Source organism: Gobio gobio, assembly GCF_949357685.1.
Source record: "Gobio gobio genome assembly, chromosome: 2".
Classification (NCBI taxonomy): Eukaryota; Metazoa; Chordata; class Actinopteri; order Cypriniformes; family Gobionidae; genus Gobio; species Gobio gobio.
The window spans coordinates 31,838,424-31,860,388 of NC_137098.1; the positions used below are offsets into that span (position 1 = coordinate 31,838,424).

The 21,965-nt window shown below is 37.9% G+C and overlaps 1 protein-coding gene across 1 annotated transcript in view; it reads left to right on the top strand.

The window, feature by feature from the left end:
* crtc3 (CREB regulated transcription coactivator 3) overlaps positions 1-21,965 on the top strand; it is a 59,275-nt gene that overhangs the window by 9,065 nt on the left and 28,245 nt on the right. Inside the window, exons 2-4 of the mRNA XM_079811230.1 lie at positions 11,697-11,807; positions 12,450-12,578; positions 19,962-20,023. Of these exons, the coding sequence (XP_079667356.1) occupies positions 11,697-11,807; positions 12,450-12,578; positions 19,962-20,023 (302 nt within the window). The remainder of the gene's footprint in view (positions 1-11,696; positions 11,808-12,449; positions 12,579-19,961; positions 20,024-21,965) is intronic.

Genomic DNA, 21,965 nt, shown 5'->3' on the forward strand with positions numbered 1-21,965 from the left:
TGGACAGTTGAATAGGAACCCAACCTCGTTATACTTAATAAATATATTTGCTTCTTAGTGTTCCCTGCAACGGAGTATTCTCTGTCTGAGCGCACAACTGCTTGACCTTATATGGAAGAAGCGTATGCCTGAGCTTGCATTTTGGGTAAAGCTGCGTTGGTTTGACATTGTGGAAAATAGAATTATAGAATCAAAATGTATTAGCATTTTTACCCGTTAGGGACATGATGGTGAGAATTTTTCCCTCACCGTCACATTGCAGTGCTTGTGCACCGAGCGGCTGTGAACGAATCCAGTCGTGCGCAGTTTACTTTGTTTTGCCAATTCGGGGGCGGGTTGCTTGAATTGTGGGTTCATTAGCCTATTATTCTTAATGAAATACACAACAAAACAGTACAATGACAAACTCCCTTAAATAGGCGCTTTTACATTTCGCTTTGAAACCAAATCTTCCGCGATCATCTTGTCATTCATCTCCTCACTCTTGTGATGAATGAAATCTGACTCCTGCTGCAGTTTGTGCAGCTCACGCGGCACGTTCAGTTTTTAATTGTAGTTAATCTGTTCTCTTAATGAACTAAATTATGTTTACTACTATAATGTATGAAAACTAGGACGTAACGGACAACAGTGTTTTGTATCACTAGTGCAGTGTCTGTTCTCGGAGCATAATAAGCCCTGCCCCCGTGAGGCGGGCCACTTCTCGAGATTCCTGCTTTTATTAGAAAGAAGAATATGTTCAGCCCCTACCCTCCGAATATTCGATGTTGATTACTACCTAAACTTCGAAGCTCAAAAAATGGTATTCGGACCAGCCCTAGTGTTTTGCCGGAAGCTGTGGTAAACATTTGTTGGGGTCATGTCAAAGGCTTTTATTGTGCTGAGCTGCTTTGCATTTTCAGTTTCATTTACATGCACTTCATGTAAACATTTAGAGTAACAGTGCTCAGGCTGCTTTGCTGTGAGTTGGGTTATGTTTTAGTTTTTGTTATTGTCTGTAATTTAAAAAAAAACTTCTATGCTTTTGAAGTATGGTTTAGAGAAAGGTTAATAAATGTCAGTCAGGGTAGTTGTGGTTCAACCGTAGGTCTTTCACCAGTGGGAAGTGTTCTGCCTCAGACAGCGCTCTCTCTCTGTGTGGAGTCTGTAGGCGGGAATGAATGAACATGATCTGCCAGTTCATGATTTGGCTGCCTCCTCTTCTAGGGCACAAGAACATGTGGTTATGTTTGTGTTATAGTAATTCGTCAGAGTTCATAACTCATAACTCTTTACAAACAATCTTTCTTGACAATGGAATGAGCCCTGGAGGAAAATGCTTGCATTTCAGAGGTCTCAAGCATTTCTCGAATTTTACACATTTGGTTCATTTTTAAACATTGTGATCTGTAACCAACCACTCAATACTATATTAATAATTGTGAATGTTTCTATGCGAATAACGGACAGACAAAACTGATACACTTTTCAGAATAATTTATATTGCATGATGTTGTAGCTTTCCAAACCTGGTTAGCAATGATTCATAAATGAAATGAGTGTATACTATCTGGCAATAATCCCAAAGAAAGCAGCCAAGTGTGTCAGTTGCAATGAAATGGTTAACAATGCTTCTGGCATCTGTGATCACAAGTTTGTATGGTTTCTCAATATTTCTCAAGGCACTCAAATAAACAGCATTGCCACAGTGTTTACACTGTAATCTTTGAGGAAGTGAATCTACAAATTGCTTAATTATATTTTTGGTGTCTGCACATCAAGCTGGTATCAACAAAGGGATCATTTGACAATTTTAGATTTTTGTCTTCCTTTGAATCAAGAACACGGTTCAGAATTGAATTTGCCACTTTGAATGTCTGCTTGTAGAAACGGATTTGACACGTTCACGTTTTTGTGGATCTGAAAGATTTGGCAAAGACCAGATGTTTTTCAGATCTGTAGTGATTCTTGCCATTTTCAGTAGGATGTGATAAACAGAAATGTAAACAGAACTTGTCTGTGTGCTGTTACACCACTTGTTGTCTGTAAGCCCACTACATGTTTGCGAGTCATCCAGCTGCATGACTGTCCTTTGGCATGTCCAGCCTGTGCAAGTTGTAGTTGTGGATCAAGGTCTCTGTTAAGCTGCGGTCACTAGACTTTGAGCATAATCTACTGCACTTTACTGCAACGTTGCAGTCCTGCGGATTTGAAGTTTGCCACCTTTTAATTCAGCTAAAGGCCAGGGTATACTTCAATTTCCGTGTCCGGACGCGTCTTGCACGCAGTCGTGTCCACACAGCTTTCAAAGTATACTCAACCGCGAATGAGCGTGGATGGTCGAGTTTGACACATGCGTAGTACAATTGTTGACTCTTCTGGCTGTGTTTGAAATGGCACACTAACTTACTATTTACTGCTTACTACCCAGTATAGAGTGCATACTGCCTACCTTTTTTTTTAAAGAATAGTGTGCGAAATAGTATACGATATGCAACAAATAATGTTTCAGAGTAGTATGCTACAGTGTTGTCATATGACAAACATTGAACAATAATTCAGCACAGCTGTCCAGGTTGTTACCTTTAGGGATGGGCATTTCAAGCAAAAATAATACTCAATGATCACTGGGAATTATTTGATTATTATTCGAAAATCGCAACTCCTCCCACCGCATGCGCTCATGTATAGGCCGCTCGCATATAAACAGAGAGAGGGGGGGGGGGAGACCATACACGCTCTCAATCTGTATGATAACAAACTGTTTAATTCATTAGGGAATAGGCTATGTTAACTCAAGCAATATAATTATTGTAACATATGACTATTATTTGACATCGCCCCAACCCAAGTTATGCAGTGTGCTTGAGACACAATGTATTCTTCTTCTGTTGTCTCAGGGTGTTTTTACACTGGGAGTTTAGTTCGAAATGGAGCACGGTTCGCATGAAAAATTGCTAATGTGAAAGCTTTCATAGAGGGCTTTGTGCGCACTGAGGTACCGAACCCGAGAACCCACAACCTGAGTTCGGTTGCATTCTTGATTCGTGTGAATGTGAAAGCAACACTCCGGTGCGCACTTGTTCAGGAATAAAAGTAACCAGTGCATGCCTTTTAGCTGGTTACAATGTCATTAGTTCAATAAAATACATGTAAGGGATGATAGTGTTGATGATTTATCTTAGATACGAGCGAGACTGCAGTGTATTCGCGCAAAGCGAGTGCAATCAGGGCAGCAAATGAACGGCAATGCACTATGGCAATTTTGCAAGCAGCAAAAGCCGCCTTTAAGCGACACATACGGTAAACCCAAGTGTCGTTTACTCAGCTGCGCATAATGGCACCAAATTAATTAAAAAAAATTAAAAAATTTGAGTTCTGTATTCTTTCATGCACTGCGCACGTTTGTGATGACGTAAGATGAACGCAAAAGCACCAGGGTTCAAGTTGAGTGTGAAGCCAGACCAACGCTGCGGAGGCACAGGGAAGAATTACGCTTGGACCGCAGCAAAGGTGCCGAAGAAAAAAACACCCTGAGAGTTGATTGACAGCTTTTAGTTGCGTTATTGGCAGCGCCACCCTCTGGTTGCATGAACGCGTCACCATCACATCAGCACCGAGAACATGGGGATTTTTTAAGACGATAATCGCACAACCTTTTTCGATATTCTATAATTAAATCAACTAATCGAATATTCGAAAATCGTGACTCATCCCTAGTTACCTTACAAACAAATGTGTTCTTTTAATGCGCAAACCTGAGTGAAAATGTCCTATCTTTAAGCTGTCCTCACCAATGGTCTTGATCTAACCCAAAATTCCATTTGTTGGCGTAAAGTTGATTCAGTGAAATTAAATAATGCTTTTCACTTAAAATCAGTTGATTTAGTTTTTATTTTGCTCGACCAAAAATATACACTGAAAAATGTTAACATAAAAATGTGCTTAATGTGGTAACGTAAATTAACTGGTTTAATTCAAGTCAAAAATGTAATGTTTGAATAAAATGCACTATATTAGGTTGGCTAATTTAAGGGTTCAGGTAACAAGCTCCATACAGGAACACCTACCACTTTTTACTCTGTCGAAAACTTTAATTATACATAGGTAAAAATATCTCATTATAGCTGGGTTTTCCAAAACATCATAAATAATTCTCTGAAGATTTATGGTAGATTGTGCCAGGCCTACATATTAGTTAAATCTAGGCCATTTATCAGCATATTTATCAGGCTATATTTTTGTCAGCATAAAAAAAGTTATTGATATGCTTGCTAATTATATGATTTTATTTGTCAAGAGAATATTTCATGATATTATGACTGACTCAAACCGGCCAGCGTCGAAATTATAATTTGAAGTTTTTGATCGAGAAGATTGGTCATCATTACGAAGACCTGTAATCATAGCGGGAAAACTTGAGGCCATGGGCGCATCGCGCTGCAAATTAACTACTACAGATAACACTTCGTGTATAGATCCTAAACCATTACTATTGTTTTATTTTGGGACATTTTTGTCTCTGGTTAACTCGGGATATGAACGCAAACATGAGAGATTTGTTTATATTGAACGTAATGTTCTAAATGGCCTAAGTGGTCTAAGGCTCTCATTAATTTATAAAGGATTCAGTTGATCGTACAATTAAACAACGATGCTTTATAGACGAATTTAACTCAATTCATAATTGATTCACTTTACAAACTTTTATCAAACAGATTTGAATAGACACTAAACAAAGCTTTTTAAAGCTCTGTTGAAGCATTGGACTCTGTTTGCATCACTGAATCATTATTTTCCTGTCTATCACTAAAGCTGCGTTGCGTCGTGGAAACCGTATACCATGTAGTGTCCTTAGATGCATACATCAGATTTCAGCAAATGTAGTAGGTAATCCAGGGATTCCATGCATATAGAAAATTCACATTCTTTTATACACATTGCACGCTGCAATATAGTAGGAATTGTATGGTAGTATGCCATTCGGAACACAGCTTCCATACCGATTTCAGTGTTCTTGAGTTGATTTTAGTAGATGCTAGGGGTTGAACAGACTTTTCGACTTTAATGCTCTATCATGACACTTTAAGCTTGTCGTCGACTAGTCACTGGCCTATAGAGGGCGCAACAGGATAAGCCATTTCCTGATACACACGCTCCGTTTCCAACAGTTAAAATGACAAATAAATGCATACTTACAGAGCTCTTCATAAGACATGTTTGATTATACCATCTGGATGCTCAAAATTGAAAGGGAGAATGCACATTTTAAACAGCTTATTGTACATGTAAGTTAATCGGCGTTCTAAACTAATGCGTGCTGTATTGTAACGCACACACGTAGCACATCACGCGGAGATTGCACACGCCGCACACAGAATCATTCAGTGGCGCAGAAACGTATTGTCAACACTGTTTCTGTGATTTATCAATAAAATAGCTTAGAAACTGAAACGATCTAGCATATATTTCTTAGTAATTAAAACTCACAGCTTCACTATTAGTAAAGAGACGCAGGTAGAATTAATTCACAAGAATCTCTCTCTCTAACTAATGCATTCATAAATGTAATCCTTATTTTGCAACTTTATCTGTATCGGATTCGGAACAACAGAAATCTGTGAGGAAATATGACAAAAGAATTGATTAAAAAAAACCTGTTATGTAGGAGCAATAGCCTTTTGGGCAGGGCTTTATCATATGCCATAGCTGTCCTGTGCACAAGAAAACCCGCGTTCGCATCTCAGCTCAAGGTTCAGGCTTTTTTGTTCATCAGTGATGTCATCAGCGACTAGTCAACGTCGACTCGACTTTCATCACATAAATGTCGACTTTAAAAAATCTGAAGTCGTTCAACCCCTACTAGATGCTGGCAAATATAGTAGGACAGTGGTTCTCAAACTTTTTATACCAAGTACCACCTCAGAAAATATTTGGCTCTCCAAGTACCACCATTATACCAACATTAAAATAGGGTAGCGCAGAAGGCCTAACTATTCAGCTACAGCGCTGCACAGTTAAAAAAACAAGGCAGTTTATTCATAATAAGCATATTTATTGTTGTCTGCCACTTTAATATTGTAAATACACAGTTTGTACATTAACACTACACTGTGCTTACTTACAGGTTTACTCCGATAAAGATTAAATTAAAATGTGTTTTAACATGAATTTATTTAGTGATTCCTCTGCGTACCACTAGAGGCAGCCTGAGTACCACTAGTGGTACTCGTACCACACTTTGAGAACCACTGTAGTAGGATATTCCGGATATTCATGCACACAAAAAATTTGCATACTGATTACAGTATACATGCTAGATACTGCAGAAATAGTAAGAGTAGTATGATAGTATGCCATTTCGAACACAGCCTCTCTGTCTTGCGCTTGCGCTGTTGTACATGCACGTGGACGGCCGAAGTATACTTTGGGCTTAAGAGGTCGTGCTGTTTCAATCTTCTATTGGTCCGACCTATTCTCTTGATACAAGTTATCATGTCAGAGTTCACCAAACTTGAACTCTGGAACACAGCAAAATGTAAAACTTATTTGCATGAGCTTGCGTTTTCTGTCTCCAGCATTCACATGCAGTGTGTCCTCCACTTTATTTTTAGATATCAGTACAGTTTTTCATCTTAAGTGTTTATTAGTAAAAGTTAACAATAAAAACTAATGCACTACTGCATGAGGAACATATTGAATTGGGAAACTAAGAACTGTTTCATTCATTTTTTATGTAAAATAGTTTTTGGAGGATGAAATAATACACAAAAATATTGAAGCCTAAATTTAGGATTATGTATTTGAATTGCATATAAAGTTGCCAGCTGTTTGGATTACACTTCTTTTTTTTCAACAAAATAATGGCATAGTATATTACTATTTGCATCTATTTGATTTTGTTTTATTTAATTGCAAGTTGAAAATATGATTAATCAAATTTGCTTTAATTGTTAATCTGTTAATTGTGAAAAATATTACATGTATTCAGTTAAAATATAATCCGTTTATTAGTACTATTACAGAAATCTTACCTGTCTTAACTTTTTTGTCCTTCATAACTCATTTTTGTATGCATCACAAATATGCATCACATTAAAATTATTAGTTTATGTTAAAACCATGTAATCAAAAAGGATGGACAGTTTATATGCAATTCAAATACATAATCTTAATAATAATTTGTTACATTTATATAGCACTTTTCTGGGTACTCAAAGCGCTTTACATATAGAAGAGAGGAATCTCCTCAACCGCCACCAATGTGCTCTTTTACAAAGGACATCCTGGGATTTTTAATGACCACAGAGAGTCAGGACCTTGGTTTAGCTTCTCATCCGAAGGACGGATATAATCTTAAACTTAGGCCTATATATATATATATATATATATATGTATATGTGTGTGTGTGTGTGTGTATGTGTGTATGTATTTGTGTATGTGTATATATATATATATATATAATATATATACAGGGTTTTTCCTGGGTCAAAAATGGTCTTCGGTGGTGGCTGACAGACATGATCATCCATACACACACACATGCACAGTAAAAAAGTACCCTACCCACGTGATCTGCAAGCGCAATACTGACAATACATTTTAAATAAATTCAAAGAAAGTTTGTAATTTTTGCTTATCTTATTTTGATACCTTATTTTTACACTATTTACAGATAATTGTTTTGGTATATAATCATATCAATATTAAAAAGTAGTATTAAAAAAATTAACAAATAGCCTAATTTTCTGCCATATACAATTTCATAAAATTATCAGCTAGCTAATAACAACTTTGTTCTGGGTTCACCTCACTCCAGTCTAAACTAAATGATTTATAGGCTATTTATTTTACTACACATTGTGAACATAAATAAGCTGAAAGACTGTGGAAAGTGTGGATAATTAAAACTAACTCTTACACCCACTCTTGCTTAATTGGGTAAGCACACTTGTGTTCTCATTTCAGAGGCGTACTTCAGAGTAAATGATTAAACTGATTTGTTAGTTCAGTGTTGGACAGATCAGTTGTTCTAACCAGTTGTTAAAATGATTCGGTTCAAAGGAGTCATTAGGTCACGAATCGGACATTAGCAGACTCGTTCTGTGCGAATCCCGTCTGTTAGAACATCGCAAAAGATTTGTCAACACACTGAAAACACTTCATAACCAGATAGGGTTTGTTTCTCGTTTATTGAAAGTATGAATTATGTCAGCTGGTCAGAGAAGAGTCAACATTTTTTGAGCGCAATTCACATCCGGTGGTGATTAAAGGAAAACATTGTCTGATAGCGCCACGTGCAACATGGATTCGGTCTTCCGACCTTTTGATTTTGATTAACGTAATATGTGAAATATTAGAAAGCTAAGAGTGCTTATTTTGAAGACAGAGAGCGTGTGAGCGGGGGAGGAGCTCTCTGATCGTTCTCTCTGTCACTCAGTTAACGCAAGCGCAGCAGTCATCTACTACATCAATCATAAATCACAATAACTGACCAAATAAGGCTTTGGTGGGACAAATTTTTTTGGCGGCCGCCAAAAAATTTTCAATGTAGGAAAAACCCTGATATAATATATAATATTTGTAGTGTAGGGATGCACGATATATCAGCCACCATATTGGTACCGGGCCGATAAGACAATTTGGCTGATACATTAAAGCAGATAAATGATGAATTATTTCCTTAAGCTGAGACACTTCAGATGCGCACTATTCGCCATGATGGTTTTGAAATTTGAATTGCTTGAAATATGATTGAAATCACTTTGAAAAGGAAAAATACAGTTAAGTGCAACATGTGCAGCAGCACAAGTTATAACATTATAACGAAAACACTACTTCAAAAGAATGTTGTGAATTATTTGTGCGCCCGTCTTTTACCGCAATGTTAAAAATTTGGAGTAATATTTAGATTTATCGGCCAAAATATTGGTTATTTCCAAATATAAAGATTATCGGTATCTAAAAAAAACCCGATATCGGTGCATCCCTAGTAGTAACCATCCTCTGCAATGTTGTGATGTTGACAGGAGAGGAAGAGCATTAACTTAAGCACGCTGCTCCAGGGAAATCCTCGGCTTCACTAAGCTGCTTGGTCCTGCTCCACAGCTGGGGTGTCATTGTTTTGATAACGCCGTACATTGAAAGGCTGGATGTGAATCTCCATGACCCCAGAGTGTGTGCTGAGAGCGAGGATCTGTGCTTGTTTATTAACAAGCCTGCCTTTCTGAACGGTCTGTCTGGAACAATGTCAACACTGGATTTGAAGCAGCATCTTGCTTATGCTTTGAAACTGTGTGTCTGATGAGTGAGATAATATTTTGTGTTGTGTTTTGTTGTTCTATGGCCCATCTTTTTAAACAAAATCATTTAGATTGAGGTTATGTAAGTAGAGACCAGTGTGGAGTGGACAAAGCCATGATGTATGAAACACTGTGCACAGTTAATCGATAAAGTTTGCTTTTTAAAATTATTCCAAGGGAAACGGACCAAAAAGATTAACATCATGCACTGCACAGATTTGTTACTAATCAAATGCTCTCTAGATAGGGGTGTAAAGATACACTCATGTCACGGTTCGATACAAACCGTGATATTGAACTCACGATACGATACTTATCGCAATATTTTAAGCCAAAATAGAGTTTTTTTATTATTATTATTGAAATAATATTATTGTTATAATATTATTATCAGGACCCACAAATATTCCCCCATTGCATTATACACTATATTCAACATTATATTAGTAGTAGTAATGTCACTGAAACTCCGTAAACGTTTTCTCATACGGTACTCGTGCTTTCAATGGCATTCCTGACAAGCCCCGCACACACACTCTCCCCGTGCTCTCTATGTTCCACCTCTACCGCTATTAATGCATTAGATAAGAATAAACCATCTAAAACGCTTTGAATAATCATACTACTAAAGCCAGATGTGATATGGTGATTTAAATGATGCTTGCATGAATCCGTTGTGAAAGCCATCGTGCCTCTTCAGAAGACTTGGATTTGGATTAGACCACTCGATTGATTGATTTTTACGATGCCTTTATGACATTTTGGATCTTTGAAGTTTTAGAAGAATGGACTGCAAATGGATGGACCGAAATAATTTCTCTGTATGAATTTACATATTGGGTGAATTATACCTTATAAATACAGTAAGCTGAGCCTTGGATAAAAGGAACACTATATCGCGAATCTCATTGTTTACATCAACGATAAATATAGTCTAATTTTATATCGCGATATCTCGAAATAACGATGTATCGTTACACCCCTATGTCTAGAATGAAAGTGTCCCTTCCTGTCACAGCTGGTAGCAAATTTTTATAAAGGGGCAAGAGATTTCAAAAGGAAATATGTCAACACAAGTAAGAAAGCTCTTTTGACCAAATGTTTATTATAATTACCTTCTTTATTATAAATTGGAACAAGCATGCCAAGACAGATGTTTCTGTGAACCTTGTGTGTTTTTGACATAACCTTTGACAGTATAAGCGCAATAAGGCACACCATTTCTTAGTTCAGTACTCACATGCTCGGTGACCGCTTTTTGTGCACACGATTGGAGTATGTGTGCTCAGAAAATATGTCAGTAAAATCGGTTGAAAGTTTTGCCATGATAGAGATAATTAAAAACAGTGATAGAATCTGCACTGGAGCACAATATTAAAAATATTGTGGCAGATCTTGGAGATCATCACACACCCATAGACTGCTGTACAATAAAATGTAAAACTTCAGTATCTTAATAATAGTAAAAAATAATTCCGTATTAAATCACAATAATTTTACAGCTTGACTGAATTACATCTAAATGTGAGTGAAGAATTCACTGAGACACTTTTACAATCAAAATTCCACTCTCAAGTTCAGGTACTATGTGAAAGCACAGAGAACTGGGTTCTGTTTATCTGAGTTCACTTTTGGGTCGCTGAGAGAGAGGTGTTTTTTTTTTCTTCTATAAATGAGAACAAGTCTGTTCACCCTAAAGTCAGCATGAAAGGAAAATTCCCTATTTTCTGAGTGAATGTTATTGATCTAATTGTGAACTATTCATCTTTTCATCTTCAACTTTCTTTTTTACGTTTTCTTTTCGACCTTGTCTTTTTTTTTATCAAAATGAGATAACATCATGATCTTGTCGTGAAACAAAACAAACTTCCCACTGGTGACTTTATGCTTCTTGTATTTCATTGATGTCTTAGCAGAGATGTGTTTTATTTATATAATCGTAATCAAAATTTCAATTGCAGTATCTGTCAAAACAACTGCAATATGTTTCAGATTTTTAGCTAAATAACTTAGCCCTTTACAACCAAGCAGCACATAGATCAGGTTTTGTGCCCTGGCTTAAAAATGTCAGTGTGTTGTATTAAAAAGAGGACACTATGTGTAGTAGCTTATGTGTAGTAACCCATTGATATCATTAAATGAGGTCAGTCTTTGAGATTCAAATTTTGTCCTTTGGTTAGTGGGAGGAAGGAACGCCTCCTGATTTGCTTGTGCCTGATCAGAATTGATAATTTTCATTGTTTACTTTTTGCCGAACAACAAAATCCACACTGTCCTCCAGCTCGGGCTCAGAAGTACACTTAAATCCGAAACTCATTACCAAGAATTTCCACCTTAGTTAAATGCATATATGTTATAACAACACCTCCCCTTTCTTTTTCAAATGCATTCACTGTGTCTTCCTCTTGATTAAAGGTGCAGTTCCAGAAGATTCAGCAGCTCCGTCTGTCTCAGAACCGGGCACAGTACTACGGTGGCTCACTGCCCAACGTCAACCAGATAGGCAATGCCAGCACTGATTTCCAGGTACCCGGGTTGTCCTCCATCCACTTATCAAAGTCTACTAAATCTGTCCAGCTAGTCATGTTCATTTAGGAGAAGAAAATCTCCAGCCGTATACTCCGCTTTTCTACCGTCAGATAAACGATGTCAAGAGATGGTAATTGCAAACCTTCTCCTCATAAAACAAAGAGCGTGTTTGTCCTCACCTCTTAGTTTGCCCTCACTTCGCCTACTCCTTTAGTACACGACTATCCTCACAAGTACACTTGATACAGCGGTGTGCTCCAAGAGCCGAAGAACTGTATCTGTGTCTATTCCCTATGGAGAACAGTGTTGTATACTTTCAGGTGAAAGTGCTCTTGTTGCTCTGAATAAAGCTTCGTTGAGACACCGAGCAGTGATCCCTACTTTTTGTCCGCCATGAGAAACCAAACCTAGAGAGGTAAAAGCACTTTGAAGTAGACTGAATTCACTTGGGGACACAAGCTAATGGTGGCACTTTGAATACTTTACGTGTGTGTGTGTGTGTGTCTATATTCTGCATGCTTTATCAGTCCTGAAACATGAACACTCACACTTTCTCTTTAGGCTGTTACTGTTAAAGGCATTTTGAGAGTTTCATGCATTTATGTGCAGAATGTTAACAAAAATTGTATTTCTCCATAGGGGGCATTTCCCTCCGGTCTGGACTCTGTGCGAGGGACTAGACACCATGGTCTGGTGGAGAGGGTCCATCGAGACCGCAATCGAATCAACTCACCGCACCGCAGGCCCATTGACAAGCATGGACGGCAGATATCCTTTAAGTTCACTGGTGTAAAGGCCTTTGTAGAGGGAAATAGTGATTTATAATCTGTGAGGGTCTTTACTTATGCTAGTAGAGGCATCATTATTATGAGCTCAGAATGTTGTGTGTGTGTGTCATACATGTTGACCTTTGCTCATGTGGGAAGCTTTTTTTGAGGCTTCAGGCTGCTGATGATCCTATGTATTGATATTCCCTCTCTTGCAATGTGGGTGTGAATGAGTGGGTAACTGCAATATCCTGCTGTTTTCTCCCCACTCATGAGAAACGCTTTAGAGATTTAAATATCAGTACTCTGGTGTCCTCATTAGAGGGTGATTAACAAACCTTGCCGCAGATCGTCTTGCGCAATCTGCCGCTAGTTCTGCATTCATTCATCACACAGGTTGATGAAGTCACTGACTACGCCGGCCTGGTCTTTCATCTTCCTCGGTTGTGTAGTTTTCTTTCATTAATTTTTCAGTGGTTGTCTTAATCGTCTGTGGGCTCAAAAAATAATTTCGGTCTACAGATTTTGCTTGGTGCTAAAGAACACATAAAAAATAGAAAAGGCCCTAATGCTTTCTGAGTTACCATGCTGTTTTGAAGATGTGAAGGGCACAAAGAGTCTTCTACTGATTTAGTTTTTATTTCATCTTTGGTCTTTTAAAGACAGAGAAAGTTTTGGGGTTTGAAATCTCTGCATACCCAGTAAGAAGCTACTCCGTAGTCAATAAAATTTGAATAATTTTGGGAATGGTCCACTTGCTCTGGTGTGGTGCAATACGAAAAGACAACAAAGACAGTGTGAGGGAGACAGGAAAAAAAAGTGTGGCAGAGTTGAGTTGCGTAAGAACTTTGAATGATGGGTTCAAAGTAATTCCACACTGTGCGCCACGGCCGCCCTTCTTCTTTGAGCGGGAAAATGGCATTTGTGATGGTGACGCAGTCATGCTAAAAACTGCAAGACCTGTTTGTCAGAACTCTGCTCTGTGAATTGAGCCACTCCCTCCCCAAGAGCTGAATATATTCTTGCGTATTCTCACGGGTTTCTTCAGTCTCAGAGGATTTTTTTTTCTTCACTGTCTGTTTGTATTGTTTTGTTTTTTTGCCTTAATTGCTGGCACTTGTTTCTAGTTGTCTCTGAAACAAAGAAAATCATTTTAATGAGTAAATGGTTAGCTGGGTTGTTATCGTCTTCAAAACTTTTTGCTCTAGGCTCAGAAATTTCTGGTTTTTGTTGTTGTTGCTTTCAGTTTGAGAATTCAGCATATGAATGAGGCGGCTTACTAACACACATTAATCTGATTAAGTTCCATTTCGACTTGCTTGGTGTGGTGCATCACTGTTACTATTTCTCATAACGTTAGGGCTTTTTACACACCCCTGGGTGTTTAACTTTGGTGCCTAACTTATCCGCTACGTTTGTGACTGATTTTACGGTTACATTTTGGTAGCTGCTTTTTTTCCAAAGCAACTTAAAAGTCACTTCATGCATTCCCTAGCAATCGAACCCATGACCTTGGCGTTGGTAGTGCCGTGCTCTACCCGTTTGAGCTCTCTACTATTGAACTACAAAACAGTCTCAAGGGGCATTATATTTTTCAGAAACGCAAATGCCCACTGCTGTAATCGGCGAATTTCATTGCACCATTTTTATACTCGAGATGGTCAGCGCTATATCCTCCTGGGACCCAGAAAAAAAAGTTTTTTGAATTTAGTATGTCATTACATTGTTTAGAGCATAAGAAACACATGGAAACTTTTTTTTTGAAAAATTATATTTTATTCATATGTTATGATATGTCCTCTGTAGTTGACACCAGGACTCAGTTGTTTAAAAAATAAAATGACATGGAATTGCATGTATAGGCATGTATTTATTTTTAATTCACCAATCAATTTTTAGGTTTCAGGATTTTTTTTAAACTGAACTATGAACTATTCTGAACTATGTTATGAAAGATATAACGGAAACCATTGAGATACCATTTTACTTTGGTGCAATACGTAATGAAAATAGAATTGTAATTATGGGAGTAATAATTGGCAACATTTTCATAATAGTATTTAATATTTCATAGGAATAATTTCTTTCCCTATTCACTTTGTCTACAAAATGCCTGATAAACAAAACATGATTTAAGTCCTGTCGTCCACTACAGTGGACATTTATGAAATCAATGCCCTGTTTTGTAACAGAAAGTTATATTTTGATTAGAAACCCTATAAAATTTTCCTGAGATGTTGATGTATAACAAACAATTTGAAAATTAATCCGATTTAAATTATAATTACGAAATATTATCATATTTCCATAAGAGTGCTAGACACTAATGTCAGCCGTTTTTAAAGACCAAGAAGTTGTTGTTGTCCTGGTGAAACATTTGGTATCTCTGCAAGGCCCAGAATGTGCTCTTTACAGGACATCCAGACTTAAAACTGTGCCATGTATGAAATTCACTAAAATGAGGATATTAGAGCCATATATGTTTGTTTATTTTCTTCAAGACAGAAGAAAATAAACTAACGCAACTATGATTGCTACAATGAGCGTGGTAATTGCTTGTAGTTGCTAAAATCTATTATCTTTATACAGTTCTAAAACTATAATTAACTTGTCGTTGGACTGCTTTAATGAAACTATTTTTTATAAAAACAGGCAGCATGTTAGTAATAATTAAAGCTGCAGTCCGTGACTTTTTTTTTTTGGTTAAAAATTATCCAAAATAATTTTTTGAGCAAGTACGTAACCAGCCAGTGTTTAAAGCCATCTCTTTACCGTAGACCGATTTACTGGTACTGGAAAATATGAGCTCCCGCCGCTCTTCTTTGCATCATTACGTCACTTTATACACAAAGGCTAGTAGGCTATATTGTGTGTGTGGATGCTGCAGGTGGCGGATCGTTTGTGGCTTCTTCTTACAGCAGCTGGAATGTAATTAACCTTGTCATTTTGATGGCGGCGTGTAATCCAGAAAGTTCAAAATGACAATCATCGTTGACAGCTGGTGCGTTAACAGACAACCCACACATACACCTCAAAACATTAGATTATTCCGCGCTGAGGAGCAGTGTCGATGCACAACCCCAAAGAAGATTACTCCTCTCATAACTGCAGTTTCAGGGTTCAAACAGAGATGGCAGAGAGGTAAAACTTACAGAAGGAAGCTTTAAGAAAAGAGTATGTAGTGAACTGAGACGAACATACAAAAATGAAAAATATTGTTAAAAATGAACTTCACCCAAGGAACAGAACAACGTCAGACTTACTCAACATCTTACCCTCACAGCAGTAACGCTCTTATAATTGATGGAGAAACACGAGTAGTTAAGAACACACCTTGATATTTACATTTACATTTATCCATTTTATCCAAAGCGACTTGCATTGCATTCGAGGAACACATTTTACATTTTGTAAATTCTTGCTTTCCGAATCGAACCCGTGACCTTGGCGTTGCTAGCGCCACGCTCTATTGTTTGAGCTACAGGAAAGCTACTTATGTAGCTTTATTTATGTTAAGGGTGTGTTGAGAAAAATTGTGACATCACAAAGGGGCCGATTTTAAATCCTGGTGTTTCCATTTTCAAGGACAACCATTTTCAACCAATTTTATTGCTTATTGTATAAGCTTCTGCTTTTAAACCAGGGTATTTTTTTGGGGGCAGTGTTGGCATGTCCGCTTATTATGAGCATTCTTCAGATCTTTGAGATTTTTATTTATAAATATGGACAGTTAAATAAATAAATATTGTGCATTATTTTAGGCTTATATATGTGAGGCAGATTGCTTATTTTGGGCTTGTTTTGTTAAACCCAGTTCTTGCTTTTTCTAGCGTGATTTGGCAACACTGTCTCTAGGGACCCTAATGTATGTGGTGGACCCTAGACCACAGGACCTTTGAAAGCAACTACAGTGCAGAGAATCAGACTTTTTCCCGGTGATTTGCTTGCAGTGCTGATGGTAATGAGAGAGGTCTTAAGAGATGCATTTTCAAATACGCCATTAACGTCTAATCGTTCAATTTGATTTAATGTTAATTCAGTTGTCACTACCTTGTACTAGTGATTACCTTGTCACTACCTTATAATACAATACAAGGAGTGTTACACAGCATAGATAATGCATTAAAATACTTTTAGAATTTTAAATAAAGGCTTTAAGTAAAATGTTACCAAAATCGTTGTCATTAATTTAACTAAAGCTTAAATAAAATCAAATATAATTCTTAGTTTAAAAGCTTATTTTATTTCAGTTAGTTGCCAAGGCAACATTTCTAATTTCATTTTAAGTTGACAAACTAATTTGCTAAATCTAAAACTGAAACAAAGAAATTATTATAGAAAATAGAAATATTATTAAGAAAACAAATACTAATAGAAATGACTAAAGCACAGAACAAAATTAGCTTAAACAAAAATTTTAATGCAAACTGAAAAAACCCAAATTCTAAATATAAATAATTACTGTAGTAGTATATAAATAATACTAAAATAACACTGATGGTCCTGGAAACCGCTTATAACACACACCCTGATATTATGATGTTTCTCAACTCGTGATGCAACTCACATTTTCTTTAAAAAGAAAAAAAAATTAAATCTTAAACTCATCTACACTCTACAATGAACACCGACTCTCTAAATAAACATTCAGCCACTAGGCTTTTCTCTTAATGTCTAAAGCATTTCATTTTCATGGCACTCTAATTCTGCTGAGTGAGAGAAAATGAGGGAGGATTCAAAGCCCAAATTTGCTTTCGCTCTGATTTTTTCCCTTTAGTGCCAGATGTCCCTCACAGTGTTGGCTTGTTTTGCTTGCATCGATTCAACCACGTCTGCCAAGATTAGACTCTCTCACAGGCTCGCAAGCCAACCTAACGCCGTCCAACTTCCTCCTAACCCATGTAGTTGCCTTCAAGCCACATATATCATGCCAGATGCCTTGATTTGGCTTTGACAGTATTTCTGGAATCATGTCCTATTGGAGGGCATGTGGTGTGGGTCGAGTGTGAAATGTCAGAGTGAAAGGTTAGCTCACCCACGCTGTCCTGGAGCTTCTGAGACGAAGGTGCTGTCACAGCCACCCTGTCTCTCCACACCGCTTCAGCAGCCATGGGCTAATTAGATTTTAGGAAGGATCCCTCGTAATCCAAGCCGCCTGGCTTATGTCATCATCGCTCCCCCCTCCCCAGGCCGAACATCAACAACAGTATTTGCACAATGTCACGCCAGGGATTTCATACAAATGATATGGGTTATATAGCATACCGTCTTAACTATGAAGTGGCCTAAAATGGTTTTTATGTGGCTTGGCTTTGCCTGCTCACTGGTTGGTTGTGCAGTGTTGTGTCATGGTTCGGGTCACGGGGCGGGCTGGTGGTTGAAGGGTTGGCATGAAGAGCTCAGTCTCTCATTACTGCAGCAGAACTGATGGCTGGGTTTTCCAGGGCTGAGCAGATGTTGAACAGAAAAAGACTCTGTCCTGCTCTCTGTCTTGTAAATCCACCCCTCCCCCCCATTTGGATGTGAGAGTTTTGGCACAGATGGACATGACGAGGCAGCATTGTCAACATTGGTCTGAGTCGAAGTAACAGTGTTTACTCAAGGAGTTCTTCAGCTGGGTTATTTTCTCTCCCGTAATTCCTGTAACTTTTGTTTTAGTCTTGAGTGGGTTCGGACAGCAAAAGTGAGTTTAAATGGTTCATATTATGAGAAATCAAATGAGAAAAGATTATTGTAATATGAAAACATTATGCAAGGGACTCGTTTTTTCCTTTGTTTTCCTTTGCCCCTTTCACACAGCAGTCCTGGTAAATTACCAGAAAATTACCAGAATGACTTTACCGGTAAATACACAAATAAGCTGTTCAAACAAGCAACAGCATTCTGGCTTTTTACTAGTAAGAGACCATTCACACATCAGTACCAAAATACCGATAAATTCTGTGATGTCATTCTTCGGAAATGATCTTTAAATCTTACGCTGTTGTCTTCATCCGCCCACATGAGAAGCACTTTAGTCTGTTCAGTTTGACAAAAAAAATTTGAATAAGGGAATGTGTTTTTGCTCCTATAAACACGAGACGCACATAATATTAACCAACTGCAGAGCCGCAACGCTGATGAATGGAAAATAAGTCTGGGTCTTGAGTGTGACTTGTTGAGAAAGCTGCGAGACGTGACGCAATGGTCAAAGATGATCATCTAGCGCATATTTACATTGAAAAACTATTAAAAAGCTTACTGTAAATGGAGTCATCATGTCATCTTCATAAGAAATTTATGATTGGCCCAAAGCAGACTTCTTACGTCAGCGCGTTCTGACTTGCATGCTCATACCGGTAATCTTCATTCTGCGTTAGATCTTATTGTGAACCATTCATCTATGTATGGATCTCTCTCTCTTTTTTTGACCTTGTAATATTTATCAAAATGTCATAAATCAATCTTTCAGTCAAAACAACAGACTTCTCTCTGGTGACTTAAGCCGGACTTCTCCAGCTATTTAGTACAATTAAACCCTGTTCCTCTACAATCGATTGTTCAATTGAATTTTTGGTTGCAATGCAACAACTGATGGACAGAACCAAGTACCTGCTCTGTATTTTTTCAATAATCTGCTAAACTCTGATGTATATCATAATATGGATGGTCTGTCTACTTTTGTTTCATCGCAACTTTAAACAGCAGAAACGTTAAATGGATAGTTGATCTAAAAGTGAAAATGTTGTCGTCATTTACACAGCCTCATGTTGTTCTTTTTTCCTGAAGAACACAGATATTTCGGAGAATGTTTCAATTGTTTGGGCTTGGATGAGAACCAAATTTTTCATTTTGGGATGAACTGTCCTTTCAAAACTTGTATTAATCATTGCTTTGTGTAGCGTATGAGAGGGTTTTAAGTCAGTTTACAAGTTGCGTTGTTACCACTGAAAATCAAACACATTTGTTGATCTCATCCATTTTGATGCCCTGAACACTTTAAAATGTTGATTTCTGTGAAGTATTCTCTTATAAATTCCACTGATTTGTCAAAGATAGTGTTTTCTCGCTGGCTAACAGCGATGCTGTTTTGTTCAAATTGCAAGAAGACTTCAAGTTTTTATAGGCGCGTAATTTATAGCTTAATGCACATTTTCATTTTGTGAATAAACAGCATTGTAAGGAAAAAAGTTTCAAAAGAAAAACATCTTGAATTAAGAAAAATATAAATATTTCTTTCAAATATAAAAATACAGCACGTTGCGATAAAAATCAATCAAAATCTAAACTAGACAGAGGGTGGGAAATGGTAATGAGAAAATATTTATGCCTTTTCATATAAACAAGGTTTGGAGCACATGTGATTTTGACATTTGCCTGTGAAAACTTTCCTTGACTGAACTACGCTGAGAGTTCTCCATATGGAACGATGTACCTTTCTCCTCCCCCTGACAACAGCTGGAGAAGGTGAGTCGTCATTTATTTATATTACATTTACATGTATGCATATGGCAGAAGTTTTTACCCAAAGAGACCTACATGGTTTTATTTGTTTTTTTTTTAATTAAAAAATACATTTGATCAGTTCTTGCTTTCCCTGGGAATTGAACCCAGGACCTTGTCGTTTTTAGCTACAGGAGCTATGGCGGTTGAGCTACAGGAAAGATACCTCCCCTTCAATCTATAAGGACACATATATTCCTACACACACCCATCCACCGCCAACAAATATGTGTCTGGTCATGCGTCACTTACTGTTACATTCTACTTCATGCAGAATTTTATCATATCTTCTGTTAGTTGCAGGGCAAAGTGCAAAGATGATGTTATCTTGAAATGATCCCATCTTAGTGACATCATCAAGCGGTGTTGCAAGAGTGATCATGTCACATTTGTGTGAGTGTCAATGCGTGTTTTGCATTTGCATAGGCTATCCCTACAGATGCCTGAAAAGAAAACAGTAACGACATGTTTTTTCAGCATGTGGACAATCCGCATCCGCAGCAATGACAGATAACGCTAGTAAAAGGTTAGATAAAAACAAAGGTGTTCAGAGAGAACTACGCACATCATTGTGTCGTTCCTGACTCTCGGAGAGATTAGAAATCCGTTCTCTGAGAACAAACGCTCACACATTTGCTATGCACAAATGTCACTCTTCTTGGTTCAGCCCCAGTGAGGCATAACTATTGGACGGTTTTCCTCATTTGTTTACCGAGGAGTGAATTGCAGCCAGTAATAAAAGGCTTAAGGAAGCTTCTCCTCATCGTAGTCGTGCTTTGAATGCAGGCTTGGCCGTCAGCCAGCGTACCTTCTTACCAGCAAGCTGTCTCAGTCTCCATGTTGACTCTGCGACTTGTAAAACTTTCAGAGTCCACGCCCTGTGGCATTGTTTACACCTGAAAACTGGTTGGCCTGATCAGCTTTAGCGCGGCGTTCTGTTCCCACTGTGGCGAAACACTGCTGTGACAGCCATATGCTGTAGAGTGGCTCACATGCAGTACTAGATACAGAGCTTTATCTTATTGCTTTTAGACCGAAATGTGAAATTATATTAGTTCAAACGGAGCGAATTGCATTGTAGATGTAGTTGTTGTGCAAAGAAGCACAGATATGGGGGTATCAGAGGATAAACCCTCATGCAGAGTTTAGCTGAATATATGATCTTAGGCAAACTTTAGAGCTTCATTATAAATGCATAAACCGTGAGCGGTTCACTCCACTTCAAGGGATGTCTCAGAGGATTCCCATGAATTATGAAACATAGGATTCGGAGGATCAAGCACAGTTAGATCTTCACCCCTACAATGTATATTTCAGAAATGTTTACATTGCCTTTTTGGTATAATTATATCCAGTTTTCTTCTCTTCTTCAGGAATGTTGTGCCCTCGTGAAGCCTGAATACTAACCACAGCATTTCTCTCTGATTCTAACGGTCTCTCTTTCTTCCTCAAGGATGAATGTTCAGCTATTCTTTAAATCTTTTCTTCAGTGTAAACAGCACTTACTAAACCTGCCAGATCTTCTGCTAGCTACCCCTCAGAGCCGCCCTCCCCCAGAACAGATCGTGAGCTCAGCGTGTTTGTACGCCCCCCCCCCCCCCCCCTGCTCTGGACCCGATTAGCATTCGCTAATGACTGTAGTTCATGTTTTGGTTTTTGTTTTATTCCACTTTGCCCGTTTGACCTTGCACAGATACATATGATTGAATAGTGGGTGTTCTGCTGTCTCTTTTTTTCTGTTGGGATCTTGCGCTGTAATATCACCTCACGTGATTAAACGAAGGGGTGAACAGATGTTTTCTGTCTGCGCGGACATTAGAGGTTAAGCTAGATTTAGGAGGAGTCATAGAGCGATTGCAAATGATTTTTGGCATTTTTAACATTGCATGTTGTGTGTGTGATGTCT